The sequence below is a fragment of the Notechis scutatus genome, chromosome 1 (assembly GCF_049901735.1).
Source record: "Notechis scutatus isolate UNSWTSFEM ecotype Mainland chromosome 1, rNotScu1.2, whole genome shotgun sequence".
Classification (NCBI taxonomy): Eukaryota; Metazoa; Chordata; class Lepidosauria; order Squamata; family Elapidae; genus Notechis; species Notechis scutatus.
Genome location: NC_142009.1, coordinates 215,465,883 through 215,479,821, shown reverse-complemented (window position 1 = coordinate 215,479,821; position 13,939 = coordinate 215,465,883). Strand labels below are relative to the sequence as shown.

Below are 13,939 nucleotides of genomic sequence, written 5' to 3'. Positions count from 1 at the left end.
AAAAAAGCCCTCATCACACACATTCCCCCCCCCCATTTATTTCGACTCCTGTATCTTTTAAAATTGTTTTATCATAGTAAATAAAATATGATAAAACAGAGTCCTGTATCTTTAGTACATTAATCTACTCACTGTATATTGAAACTTTAAACTTAAGACTTATGTACATAGTTTATCAGTTATAATTAAACTTGGAGAAAAGTTAGTGTTATAAGGTGTGGCTATCTTAAGTGGAAATGTTTTAAGATTATGTAACAGTTCCTTCTCACTAAAAACATATGCTCAAAATATCTTGTGCAAAATCAGATTTGCAATACAATCTCAGAAGGAAAGATGCACTGACAGCAATGTTTTTGAAGCATAGATTTTCAAGCCCTAGAGCAGTGTTTCTGAATCGTGGTATTTTTAAGATGCATCGACTTCAATTCCCAGAATTCCCCAGACCATGTTGGCTGGGGAATTCTGGAAGTTGAAGTCCATGCATCTTTTAAAAATGCCAAGGTTCAGAAATACTGGCGTAGAACCAATTTTCCTTGAACTAAATCATATGCATTTCCCATTCACGTGTGCGCTTAGGATATAAACCGACTTTTCCAAATTTGGTTCCCTCCTATTTTGCTGTTTATCAATTCCGGTTTGGAATTAGAAGAGCCTCAAGCTCAATTGGTTGTGGCTGCTCATGTTGGCCCTGTTATTTTCAATGATAATAATAATTGCTATTTCTGTTGCAGTTGAACGCAGTCTACATTTACTGTAAATAAATTGACATTCAGAGGTCATCATGTTAGGAGTCTTGGCTCTAAAATAGCCAAACTACAGAACACCAAAAGGCAGAATACACGAGTCACGCATGATTTTCATGCTCACGAAGTTTGAGATAAAACCATATCGAGAACTGATCACAACCATCAAAGGGAAAATTGAACCGAGGTCTCCATACATTTTCCCTTAATGCCCCATGCTGCCCATCTTCCAAATGCCACCAAGTTCTATCTTGGCGTGTCTCGGGTAAAACTATGATTTGTGAATTTAAACCTAGACCAACACTTTAGATTTTCCCCTTTTACTAAGCCCCTACTCAGCAATGCGAAAACTCTCCAGCCACGCCCATTATTTGCTCCTCCACGCCGGCAGAGGGCGCAAACGCCATTTTCTGCCCTGGTGCGACGTCACTTGCCGCTTCCGGGTTCCAAGCCACGCTTCAAAAAATCGACTGCTAAATATTCGTCATTGTTCGGCGACAAGGTCCGCGGCGCACGCGCCGGCCACCACCCCCCCCCGCCCTTCTCGCCCGCGCGCGGTACGAGGAAAGCGAAAAGCGCCATGGAGTCGCTGGCGTCTGAGCTGTACGGAGTTCAGGCTCTGCGCTTCGGGGAATTCGTCTTGAAGAGCGGCCTGGTCTCCCCGGTCTACATCGACCTCCGCGTCATCGTGTCGCATCCGGCGCTGCTAAATAAGGTATCCGTCCAAACCCCGCGAAGTTCAACCCGGCGTGAACGGTAAAAGCGGTTATGGTGAGTGGGCGGGGCTAAGTTAGATGAAATGAAAAGAAGGCGTGGCCTTTGGAATCCAGCCAGCCAATAGTCGGTCGCGGGAATTCCGGGTGCTGATGCTGAAGAAGGCGCGGGTTTTTTGTGCTGCCTTGCTTCCTTTGCTGGAGGTGAGAGCGGTTCACGTGTATATGTCCCAGGTCAGGAGGTTGTGTGATCCCGGCTTTCTACCAGCAAATGGTACTTCAAAGGCACTGATCAAAAAGCCTTGAAAAATCCCATTGAAAAAAATAATGAAACTCAGCCTACTAGCACGAGGTTGCAAAATTAGGGCTGATCCTTGGCTGAGCAAAGAGAGGTAGAATCTTTAGCTCTTTACTGTCGTGGGAGATTGTGGGATTACAGGTAGCCCTCGATTTACAGCAGCTCACTGAAAAAGGGACTTAGGGCCATTTTTAAAAAACATTTAATGACCGTTGTAGCATTCCCCTGTGTTCTGATGATTTACGTTCTGACGCTTGACAACTGATTCACATTTACGACAGTTGCAGTGTCCTAGTGTCACTTTTTGTGACCTTTGGGCAAACAAAGCCAATGGGGGACACCAGATCCACTTAACAACAGTCTTACTAATTTAACAACTGCAGTGATTTCACTTACCAAATGTGGCAAGAAAAGTCGTAAAATGAGAACAAGCCCACTTAGCAAATGTTTCACTTAGCAACATAAATTTTTGGCCTCAATTGTCGTATCTCGGGGACTACCCGTATTTGCAATCCAAATCATAGTAGCCGTAATTAAACATTATTTCAGCTAAAGTTAATGTAGGAGGCCCAAAATGGACATACTCATGTTGTTTCCTGGGCAGTGATACAGAAGTGGGTAGGATTTTTAGATCAGTTAGGCTTAGGCAGAATCTTTTGCTCTGAGAAGTCTCTCATTTTGTTTCTTGATTGTAAACATTGCTCATAGCCAAGATTATGAAGACATTCTTCTCTAAGAATCACAAAGGCTAGTATCTGTAGACTTTGTAGGAGTTTTTCAGCAAAATTTGGATTTGAGGAGATAGCCTGGACAGACCCTGTAGAGTAGGTATAACTGTATCTGATTTTTCATGCTGCTTTTTTTTTTAAGCAATAGCAATATATACCAATATATAAAGGTTCAAATCCATCTTCACAGGATAATAGGTTAAAACAACACAGACGTGTTACTAAAATATGCATCACTCTGACCAGACTATTCTAGTCCAGGAAAGGTCACAATTTATGTATCGGCTAAAGTCAAAAGTACCAAATAATTTCTTAGCAATATAGCCACCTGATCCTTGAGGAAGTAAGCTGAAGTATAGCTGATTTTTTAAGAAAAGCAGGCATCTCATTTTCCCAGACAAAGTGGTAACATACGCTGATAATGTGTGTGAGGGTAGTGTGCAAACCCACTTAATTGATTGCTAGAAGTCAAAATGCTTGCTTTTTCTTGGCGGTCTGGTCTGGTCTTGGAAGTCTGTAGAAAATGCTTAGTATCAAGTTACGCTTGATACTATTATGAAGTTGGGTGCTTTGGAGATGATTGTCAAACGCCAGGAAGCTTTACTTCAGAAATTAAAATCTGAAGAATAAGTGGGAACACAAATTAAGGATTGGGGACAAGGGAAATTGTATAAGTGAGGTGAATAATTTTTGCCCATATAAATCAAAGACATTTCAGATGATTATTTATTGAATATTTGATAAAGGAACAATTGCTTCTTTGGTCTCCTTTGTGCTTCAAATGATGTAAAGAAACAACTAATGTAATGCAGTCTTAATTATCCAGTTGTTTAAGCTGATGAATAAGTGATTATTCTTTCAACTGTTCTATCTGGAAGCTGAGACCAAACTTTTTATGTTGCCCTAGGAGGATTTTGAAAACTCCTTTTTAAACTTTCACTCACTGGTAGATAGATATATTGTGTGCTAATAAAATATATTTTAAAACCATTCTCTCAGGTAGCAGATCTCCTTTTCTGTTCAGCAAAGGATGCCGCACTCAAGTATGATTCTGTCTGTGGAGTTCCGTACACAGCTTTGCCCTTGGCTACAATAATCTGCTCAACCAACAAGATACCAATGCTTATACGGAGAAAGGAAGCCAAAGATCATGGTAAAAAGAATAAAATTTAATTTAAATTTTACATTTTGATGATATAAGTCAGTGGTTTTCAACCTTTTGTTCACCATGGACCCCCGTTAAATACCTTTTGTGGGCATGAACCCCCAAGACTTAACTCAAGATAAGGCAGCATGATTTTCTGATTCAAGCCTTCACAAACCCCATGTGATGACATCATGCACCCCCCCTCCCAGGGGGTCTGCAGACCACAGGTTGAGAATCAGGAGTATCATTAGTAAATCAGCAAGATGTGACTGACAGTCAATTGCTATCAGTTTATTCTCTTTTGGTAGAAAAGAGTTTTGAGGTAAATTTTGTGTGCACAATTAGTAAATATACATGCAAATGTGTTGCACTGAAATGATTTTTTGAATGATGTATTGCACATATATATTTATTAATGACAACGGTATTTTAAGGCTTCATAGTAATGTTTGATCCTTTCTATTCCTGTTAAAGGAACCAAACGCCTTGTGGAGGGCACAATTAATTCAGGAGAGACTTGCTTGATCATCGAGGACGTAGTAACTAGCGGTTCAAGTGTCTTGGAGACAGCAGAGGTCCTTTGGAAAGAAGGACTGAAGGTTACTGATGCCATTGTGCTGTTGGACAGAGAACAAGGAGGAAAAGCCATGTTGGAAAAACATGGAATTAGGCTGCACTCCGTGTGCGGCTTGTCTCAAATTCTCAAAATCCTGGAACAGCAGGAAAAAATTACTTCTGAAACGGTGGCAAAAGTGGAAAAATTCATTCAAGACAATATTTTTAAACCATCTGAGCAAAATGGTACCGCTCCTGTGAAAAGGGTATGCAAAGAAATAAGTTACGCTTCTCGGGCTGAGCTGCCAGGCACTCATCCTTTGGCTGCTCGACTTCTCAGGCTCATGGAGAAAAAACAGTCTAACTTGTGCCTTTCTGCTGACGTGAACAGTTCCAAAGAATTGCTCCAGCTGGCTGACACTCTGGGACCATCCATCTGCATTTTGAAAACTCACATTGATATTCTGGATGATTTTACTCAGGAAGTAGTGAAAGAGCTGAGTGTGCTTGCTGCTCGGCACGAATTCTTGATTTTTGAAGACCGAAAATTTGCAGACATTGGAAATACAGTGAAACATCAGTACAAAGGTAAATTTGATTTCCCCGACTACACTGTAACCTCTGCAGAGCTATTCCACTTGTTGGGGCATTTTGAATTTCAAAGAATTGCTATGCATTTGATTGAGCACAAATTTTCTTTTCATTTTCAAACCGCCTGAACTTCTTTTAAGATAAATTTTATTCCGAATATCATCCAAATTCAGTGCTGAGCACGTATGTTATTTTTTATTTCTTTATTTTTACTATTCCACGCCCATCTCATGGAAAGTGATTTTGTGACAAAGGAATGCTTGGACATTGAAATATATTTATCCAACTGAGCCTTTCCCCATTGGTGCTAGCATAAACACATCTCAGTAATCTTTGTGTGTGTGTGTGTGTGTGCGTGCCAGTTCATCATAGCATTGCATTCTGGTCTATAGCCCATAATAGACTACAGTGGTTTAGCTGCTTTATTTTTAAATTAGGTTTCCCCTCTTAATCATATACGGTCGGGTTTCTGCCATTCTTGGCTGACCATTCTGCTCTTGATACAGTTATCTGACACCTAAGTGGTAGGATCTATTGGCTTTAGACTGAAGAAAGATCTATCCCCTCCAGCCCATGGGATTGTCTTTCAGGGCTATTTTGATTCAGGTAGCCAGACAGGCAGGCTGTTTCCAACTAGACTCTGTCCGAGTCCCTGAGATGATTCCCTAGCTTGAACACAGCTGCCATTTTCCTATGGCAGAGGGTGGAATAGCATGATGAAGCAGAAGAGAGCCACCACCACCCCTTGTGTGGTTGGCTATTGTAGATTGGACTGTTTTGGAACATGGATTTTTGATCCCAATCCTTGGCAACATTTCCATAAAAATAAAAAAAGGTGAAAGAGGGGTTTTGGTCAGATTGAATAACTTTTTCAGTCACACCTATTCTCATAATTGTTAACTTGCCTATTCTTTCTTTCAGGCGGTGTTTTCAAAATAGCATCGTGGTCAGATATGGTTAATGCTCATGCAGTTCCTGGCCCAGGAGTTATTAAGGGGCTGAAAGAAGTAGGGTATCCTTTACAACGCGGGTGTCTCTTGATTGGTGAGATGAGCTCCAGCGAGTCCCTGGCCACTGGGGACTATACGAAAGCCGTCGTAAGTTCGAACTTTCATTTGAATAGAGTTGAAAGACCAAAGCAACTCAAATACTTAAAAGCGTCTGTCTTTTTTCCTCCCCTCATTTTCCGGCAGTGTGAAAAAGCTGCTTAGAATGGAAATGTAGATTCACTTCAGTACATTAGAGAAATCCTTGCCAGAGAAGGGCAGTGAAAACTAGAATAATTCTTAGAAGTTTAGGAGTTTGTAGGCAAGAATGGAAGGGGATTGTGAAAGGATTCCGACACAAAGAAAGAAGGGTTATATAAGAGCCAGTGCAATGTTGTGATTGAGATATTCTTTTACGAGATAAATACAGGTAGTCCTCAACTTACAACGATCTGTTTAGTGACCGTTCAAAATTATTCTGGCACTGAAAAAAGTGACCCGTGAACATTTTTCACGCTTACGGCTGTTGCAGCATCCCCAGGACCACGTGATCAAAATTTGGGTGTTTGGCAACTGATTCATATTGATGACGGTTGCAGTGTCTTGGGATCATGTGATCCCCTTTTGTGATCCTCTGACAAGCAAAGTCAGTGGGGAAGCCAGATTCACTTAACAACTGTGTTACTAACTTAACTACTGCAGGGATTCATTTAATAACTGGTAAGAAAGATTGTAAAATGGGGCAAAACCCATTTAACAACTACTTGTCAAGTCAAGGACCACCTGTAATATTTTTTTTTTTTGCAAATAGGGAGATGTGCATCTGTTGACTCATGTCAGTATTGTCAATAACAATATTGCTGTGATTTTTTTTAATGTGTGTTTTGGCTTTTTTAATAGCATCAACTGTTTAGTTGTGGTTTTTTTTTCTCCTTCCGTTTTACAGTATGTTAAAAGCAAATTTACCTGGTTGTGTGACATATCTTATGTATGCATGTTCTCTAGGTCAAAATGGCTGAAGAACACTCCGATTTTGTTCTGGGATTTATTTCTGGGTCCAGAATTACTGAAAAACCTGAATTCCTTCACTTAACTCCAGGAGTCCAGATGCAAGCTGGAGGTGAGCATTGTAATTGCGGTGGCTTATTTATAATAAATATGGCATTTTTAACAGGACAAAGTATTTTACAATGTGTAACCTTGGCTGGAATAAGAATTGGCTTGGTTGCAAATGTGGACAAGTTTAGCATCTACAGTAAAACCTAATTGAGGAACCAACCAACTGTGACATGGCTTTCATAAGAGGCACACATCTCTGATGTAAATGTTCCTTTTTTGATTAAAAGAAAATATTAAAAGGCTTTTTTGTGATGGATATTTCTACTTCTGCTGGAATAACTTTTTTTCTTTAAAGTTGATGGTAAGAATAGTCTGATAATGACCCCCATTACAATGGAAGGTAATAAACAGCCCCTTACCAGATGTGTTCATGCAGAGATTGGATACCCATCTATTGGCTATGCTTTTTTAAGAACCAAGTGGCATGAACTGGGGCAGCGATAAGTTTTTCAGATGGCTATAATCTGTTGCCACTATTCTGCTTTAAAGGGGTACTTAGGAAGTCTTATTTTATTTTGCCTATTAATTTCAAAACATCATCATTTAAAAAAAATACAACAGGAACTTACAATAGGAGAATGCTGTGAAACTGTTCCTTTTGTCAACTTGAAAAGGAAAATTTTCAAATGGTTTATTGGAGAGCATTAGGTATATTTACCATCTTGAGTTCTTTATAAAAATAATAATGGCTGGATTTTTAAAAAAATCCTAATTTTGTTTTGTAATATCAGAATATTTGTGGTGTTCTCTGTGCTTTTTTCAACATAACCCAGAACTGATTTTATTATAAATGTGGATACATAAAAGAGTTGTGTAAGGATGTTTGATATTTGCAGCTATTTTTTTCATTCATTTTCTAATTGTTGGATTTTTTTCCCCTAGTGATGAACCATTTGCCACAGATTGTAAAAAACATTTTTTATTAGCACCACCGTAAGAAATAGAGGTTATTATTTTTTTTCCACCTCTTGCATTACTTTATACTTACATTAAACCTATATTGGCATTTTATTATCTTACACAATAAGGAGATAAAAGATTCTTTGGAAGATTTTCCCCCTTTCTGTATGGTTTCCCTTGTACTTGAGCAGTATCTATTCACTTCTATAAGGGATTATTATTTTTCTGGCATTTTCTATAATTTTTAAATTTTATAAAAAATGAAAACGGCTGAAAACACTAAAAACACATATGCTGTTCCTTGCAGGTGATAGCCTTGGGCAGAAGTACCTAAGTCCACAGGAGGTTATCAGAAAACGACATTCAGACATCATCATTGTAGGGCGGGGCATCTTATCTGCATCAGACCGTCAGGCTGAAGCAGAGGCATACAGGAAAATAGCCTGGGAAAGTTACTTGCAGAGGATTGGTGTTTGTACCCAAAATTAACCAAGTTGGCTTCCACTAAACAGGCCATTCTAAGAAGCTGGCATAATTAAGAAGAGGAGTGTGTTTGGTCCACCAAATGTTTTTGTATGTTAAAATAAATTTGCCACTGAGGGATTTGGAAGCTGTCACACAAATAACAGCTAGGGCACTTCTTGACACTGAAATCAAGCAGTCTGTTTGTTTGTTGAGGTAATTTTGGAATTGTTTAGAATAAAATAGAAAACCATTCACAAGTCTTTAAAACACCACCATTGGGTTTGAAAACATCAGTAATATAAAAATGGAGAGAAATCAGAAAACAAGATAGATTTTTTTATATAGCATATGCACTTATCTGTTCTTTTCTGTATTATAATAGGAGTCTCCCGAGAGGGTGGGTATTTCAGTCACATCTGGAATATACTTGAAAATATTGTGCTGGCGAGAGATCTGCCTGTTTAGTATCATTAAGACATTCTTAATGTTTTAGCAAATGCTTTGCTGATGTAGAGATAACTTAATGCCTCATGTTACATACAGAAAATGTATTTTTCCTATTGATAATTATCTGGAATGTGAGATGTATGCACATCTTTCACAATATTAATTTTAAATGTGAATGTATGAATAAAATACATTTTGTGTGGTTTTGTATGGGAATAGTAGAATAATATGTATATTGTCTTACATAAAACATTTTTTATTAGCACCACCGTAAGAAATAGAGTTTATTATTTTTTTTCCACCTCTTGCATTACTTTATACTTACATTAAACCTATATTGGCATTTTATTATCTTACACAATAAGGAGATAAAAGATTCTTTGGAAGATTTTCCCCCTTTCTGTATGGTTTCCCTTGTACTTGAGCAGTATCTATTCACTTCTATAAGGAATTCATGGTTTATTGGAGAGCATTAGGTATATTTACCATCTTGAGTTCTTTATAAAAATAATAATGGCTGGATTTTTAAAAACATTTATGAATGTTATATGTCTTATGAAAGATTTGCAGCATAAATGAGATATTAATACAGAGGTGATGTTTCTTGTTCTGAAATGGTCCAGAATTCTCAATAACTTGTCTTAACCAGTTACAGATTTGTTGTTTTTTCCCTTACTCAGTTGAGTCATCAAATTCTTCTGTAAAAGTCCTTATATATTTCAAATGAGAAGAAAGTTGATTCTGATCTATAAAAGACCTTCTATAATGTTATGATTCTGATTTAACTGTATTTTAAACTCACATAAATTGCAAAGTATGTGAATAAAATAGTATTTCTTTCATAAGTGCGTGTCATTTTCTGTTCAGAAGTTTCTACCACCTTAGACTTCTATTTTAAATCTTACTGAGATACTACATTATTACAAATTTATTTATTTAATGTGCAGGCAATTATTCAAAATAATAGAGCAGAAAAACAAGATGGATGTGTCACAATCTGCCCAAAAAAGTGTCTGGTAGTAAAGAATAAAATAAAACTAGAACTTTATTGAGTTTAGTTCAATAAAGTCAACTGTTGCTGTGTTTTTATTGCAACCAGCAAATATTTGCCTTTCCTCCTTGTATCTTGATATCTTAACAAGTTTAGTGTGCATGTCTTCTCTCCAAGAATTGCTGGAAGATAGGTGTTAAATAAAATCTGACTGTCTCTAAAAATTGTAATATGCTGTAATTGTAATACCAAAAATACCAGGATTCCTGGGTGCTGAAAAGTAACAACCTCTCCAAAATCATACAGGTTTATACGCTCGGATACAGGGATATTATTAGATCTATTACTTAAAAGGGCTGAGAGTTAAGACATGCCAATTTTGAAAAAATATTTCCCAAAACTCAGAAATTAATGTGTTCAAGTAATTCTCAGGTGTCCACAAATTCCTACTAATGAGCACTGCAGGGCTCCATATCAAGCCAATTTTAGTTCAAAGTTCTGTTATCTCAAGTCTTTGATAATCCTTTCGACCCTGATCATAGCCAACAGGAGGAAGGTGATTTTGGGGTAATCTAGTAAAATTATTTTACCCCATATAACATTTAACTTTCAAGCTCAATATTCAGCCCTAGGCCTCTTTCTCTCAAGACCAACAGCTGTATTGACGTTTTTAGAAAGAGTGTGGCTTGAGAAAATTAGGTGATGTGATCTCTAAGGGATTTCTTTTGACCTGTGCTAGGTCAAATATTAAGTCTGGCTCAGGGTTTTGGCGTCAAAACGTTTTAAGAGCTGCAGATACAAACTCCCTCCACTGGTTCAAAAAAAATATCAAGGATTTAGGCAGTGTTTCTTTGAGGTATTCACAGCTTTCCAGGATGGCAGCATGAAATGTCATTCCATAATATAGGTGATCCTTGACTTATGGCCCAAATGGAGCCTAAAATTTCGATGGCTGAGCAAAACAATTGTTGAGTTTTGTCCCATTTTATGACCTTGCCACAGTTGTTAAGTGAATCACTCTAGTTGTTAATAATAATGTGGTTATATTAATTTTGCTTGACTTTGCTTGTCAGAAGGTCACAAAAGGGGGATCCCGAGGACATGGCAACGGGTGGGATTCAAATTTCTTAACAACTAGTTCTGTGGGTGTGGCCTAATTTGTGGGGTGTGGCTTTATGGTCATGTGACTGGGTGGGCATGGCTTGCTGGGTGGGCATGGCTTGGTCACGTGATGGGTGTGGCTTGTGTGTAAATATTTATGTAAATATTGAATTTTTTAATAAAAAAAGCATATTTTACCCAATATCAGGCAAAGCAGGCAGGCAGATTGAGTTGCTCACAGAATCACAGATTTACTCAGAGATCTACCATTCCACAATCTGCTGCCTGAGTCTTGTCACATAAAATTTGCCTGCAAGCAAACTCACAAAATTAACTCACAACACACCATGTATGTAAATATTGATTTTTTTTATATAAAAAAAGAGCAACTTTTACCCAAAATTGGGCAAAGCAGACAGGCAGATTGAGTTGCTCACAGAATCACAGATTCTCTCAGATCTACCATTCTGCAATCTGCTACCTGAGTCTGCACTGAAAAATAGAAGCTTCAGTCCTAAGGAAGGTTCAGCCCTGCTTTTAGATTAGCTAGAAAGCAAGAAATCCAACGATTTCCTGCTTTCTAGCCAATCTAAATCTCCCGGCACAGCAGAACAGCTGATGGTGGTGGTGGGGGAGGAAAAATAGCAACTTACCCAACACAGACAAATTGGATGGCGCGCATGCTGGATAAGGAATGAGTGGGCGGGGTGGGAAAGGGTCCAGCCAGTGGCGCGACCCCTGCACGGCAACCATCATAAATATGAGTCAGTGGCCAAGCATCTGAATTTTGATCACATGACCATGGGGATGCTGCAAGTGTTGTGTGAAAACCACCAGTCATGGGTCTCTTTTCAGTAACGTAATTTCAAATGATCACTAAACAAAATGGTTGTATGCTATTTCCATCCACAACATTGGGCTGCTTTGGCTTCTGGGAAAATACCATTCTCTTGCATTTCCTACTGTTTATAACAGACATGATATTCTTCCGATTAAAATCGGAATTCCGATTTTTTTGGGAATCGCCCGCCCCTTTCCCCCCCTTCTTCTCCTCCTTCCCCTCCCCTCGGAGGCCCCGAGTCAGGAGTTGCTACCGCTGGCGCGGCTCTGCGTGGCTCCAGTCCCGCGTTGCCTCAGGAAGGGAAAGGCAAAAAGGAAGAGCCGCGGCGGCGCTTTGCAACGGCAGCAGCGGCTCCTGGTTTTGCCTTTCCCTTCCCGAGGCAACGCGGGACTGGAGCCGCGCGGAGCCGCGCCGGCGGTAGCAACTCCTGACAGCCCCAGCCGGATACCTGAGCGGAGCCCGGGCGGGCGGGCGGTGCGAGCGGAGCCCGGGCGGGCGGGCGGTGCGAGCGGAGGCCGCTGAGCGGCAGGAAAAGGGAGCTGGGCAGCGATTTCTTGGCGCGCGGTGGGGGGGTCTCTTTTGGCCGGCCCCGATTTTTTTTTCAGAGGGGAATATCATGCCTGTTATAATCAACATACAGTATATTGCTCCCAGAAGTGTAACGTTCCAATGGGACATGATTCATTGAGACTTTTTGGATGAAAAATATGTAGATATCATAATTTTTGAATCACGTCGCTCCCACCAAATGGTGCTTCAGACTTCGTAAAAAAAAATACAGGCCGCTGTGCTCATCTTAATGGAGGACCTGTACTGGATAGAAATGTGAATGTTCTCCCAGCTTGTTCTCTGCATCTCTCAGCCACTTTCAGAACCATCACAGTGGTAGTCTTTGAAACTCCTTCCTTACATTAGTAACAGTAATGGGTAGCTTCTTTTTTATAACAGAGTTGGAAGGGATCTTGGTGGTCTTCTAGTCCACTCCATACCCCACCCCCACTCAAGCAGTGGACTTCTATATATTTTTCTTGTAGGGATTAAAAACTTGTGCCAGGTTGGCCTTGAAGCCATTGTTCTATAGCAGGGCTGTCAAATTCACAGCACGTGGCCCAGATGCATCACACGCTGGCCACGCCCATGCCTGGTTTGGCGACGGGGAAAAAAAAGTCACGATACACCACGTGATGATGCGAGTTTGACACCCCTGTTCTATAGTGTTCCTAATGGTTCCATCTAGTCTCTTTTGCTGTTTAATGCAAGAGTTTTGGAGTTTCAGTGTCTTTAGAATGCTTGTGTCATTCTATTTCTCCTTTCCTCCAAAATCAAAAGAAGCTATTCTATTTCCCAATGTGTGTCTGACGTTTGTAGTGGATGGGATGGGAGTAAGCTAAATCCAGACATCCTGCTGGACAGATGATAGAAAGATTAACGAATAAGGATTAAGAGTTAATGTACACAGAAAGGTCTTTATACTTGACCTAATGGCTCAAATTTGCAAGCTAGCTTTTTTTTTCAGGACCTACTGCAAAAATCAGGCAACTAATCATCAAGCATGTGTTTGCAGAGTGAAGCTTAGTCTGCTCACTGTGTCTGTTTCCAGAATTATCAGAATAGATTGCTGTGATATCTCATCTGGGCTGTGATAGCTGAATGCTGCCTTTGTAAATGTTTGGACATCTCGTTTGGTTTAGATCACTGCTGTCAGTCTGTTTGACTGGAGTCTTATAGTAATGCTGGTTTCCTCTGTGGCGAGGCCAGCAATTAATAGACGATACACATTATGCATGAAATCAATCAAAAATAAATAGTAAAAATGTTGATTATAGTTCACGCACTGATTTTTCTGCCTATAAAAGTATTCCTTCTGTCACGGATTCCGTCAACAATGATTACAATTTAGTAGCAACTTTTGCAGAGAGCTGGAAAGCCACAACCGAAAGCACTGAAGGCCACCAGACACAGCATCACAGGTTGTGTCCTCTTAAGCTACAATGTATTAAATTAAACATGCTACTTATGATCTTTGGAGTAGGTTACGTTTACTCCATTATGTTTTGTCTGGATTTCGGATCTACTGGAAAGTCCTTTCTCTTAGTTCAGCTAACCTCTGATACTTTTGGAATTTGCCAAAATTGAACTAGTTCCTTCCTCTGCATCAATCTGCAAGCAGGAAAAAAATCTGCAAATCTCCAGCAAATTAAGCTTAACGTGACTGCTGGTTTAGGGAGGCAGATTTTCGACACGGAAACATTTTCCCTGAAGTCTGTAAAAATTTCTGGCCAAAGATTCAACAGCATTTTGGTAGGATATGAAA

General features: G+C 39.6%; 1 protein-coding gene across 4 annotated transcripts; it reads left to right on the top strand.

Moving 5' to 3' along the window:
* Positions 1 to 1,239: 1,239 nt before the first annotated feature.
* On the top strand, positions 1,240 to 13,399 carry UMPS (uridine monophosphate synthetase). 4 transcript variants are annotated; one of them, XM_087950205.1, is made up of 6 exons: positions 1,240 to 1,458; positions 3,507 to 3,635; positions 4,104 to 4,772; positions 5,697 to 5,872; positions 6,767 to 6,881; positions 8,088 to 8,940. In XM_087950205.1, the coding sequence occupies exons 2-6, from the start codon at positions 3,602 to 3,604 to the stop codon at positions 8,267 to 8,269; spliced, it is 1,176 nt and encodes a 391-aa protein (XP_087806331.1). In that variant the 5' UTR covers positions 1,240 to 1,458; positions 3,507 to 3,601; the 3' UTR covers positions 8,270 to 8,940. The 4 variants fall into 4 exon arrangements, with proteins under 4 accessions (XP_087806331.1, XP_087806330.1, XP_087806329.1 ...); XM_087950204.1 differs by lacking the exon at positions 8,088 to 8,940 and adding an exon at positions 13,142 to 13,399 and having other exon boundaries at positions 1,249 to 1,458; positions 3,482 to 3,635; XM_087950203.1 differs by having other exon boundaries at positions 1,249 to 1,458; positions 3,482 to 3,635; positions 8,628 to 8,940.
* The last annotated feature ends 540 nt before the right edge of the window (positions 13,400 to 13,939 follow it).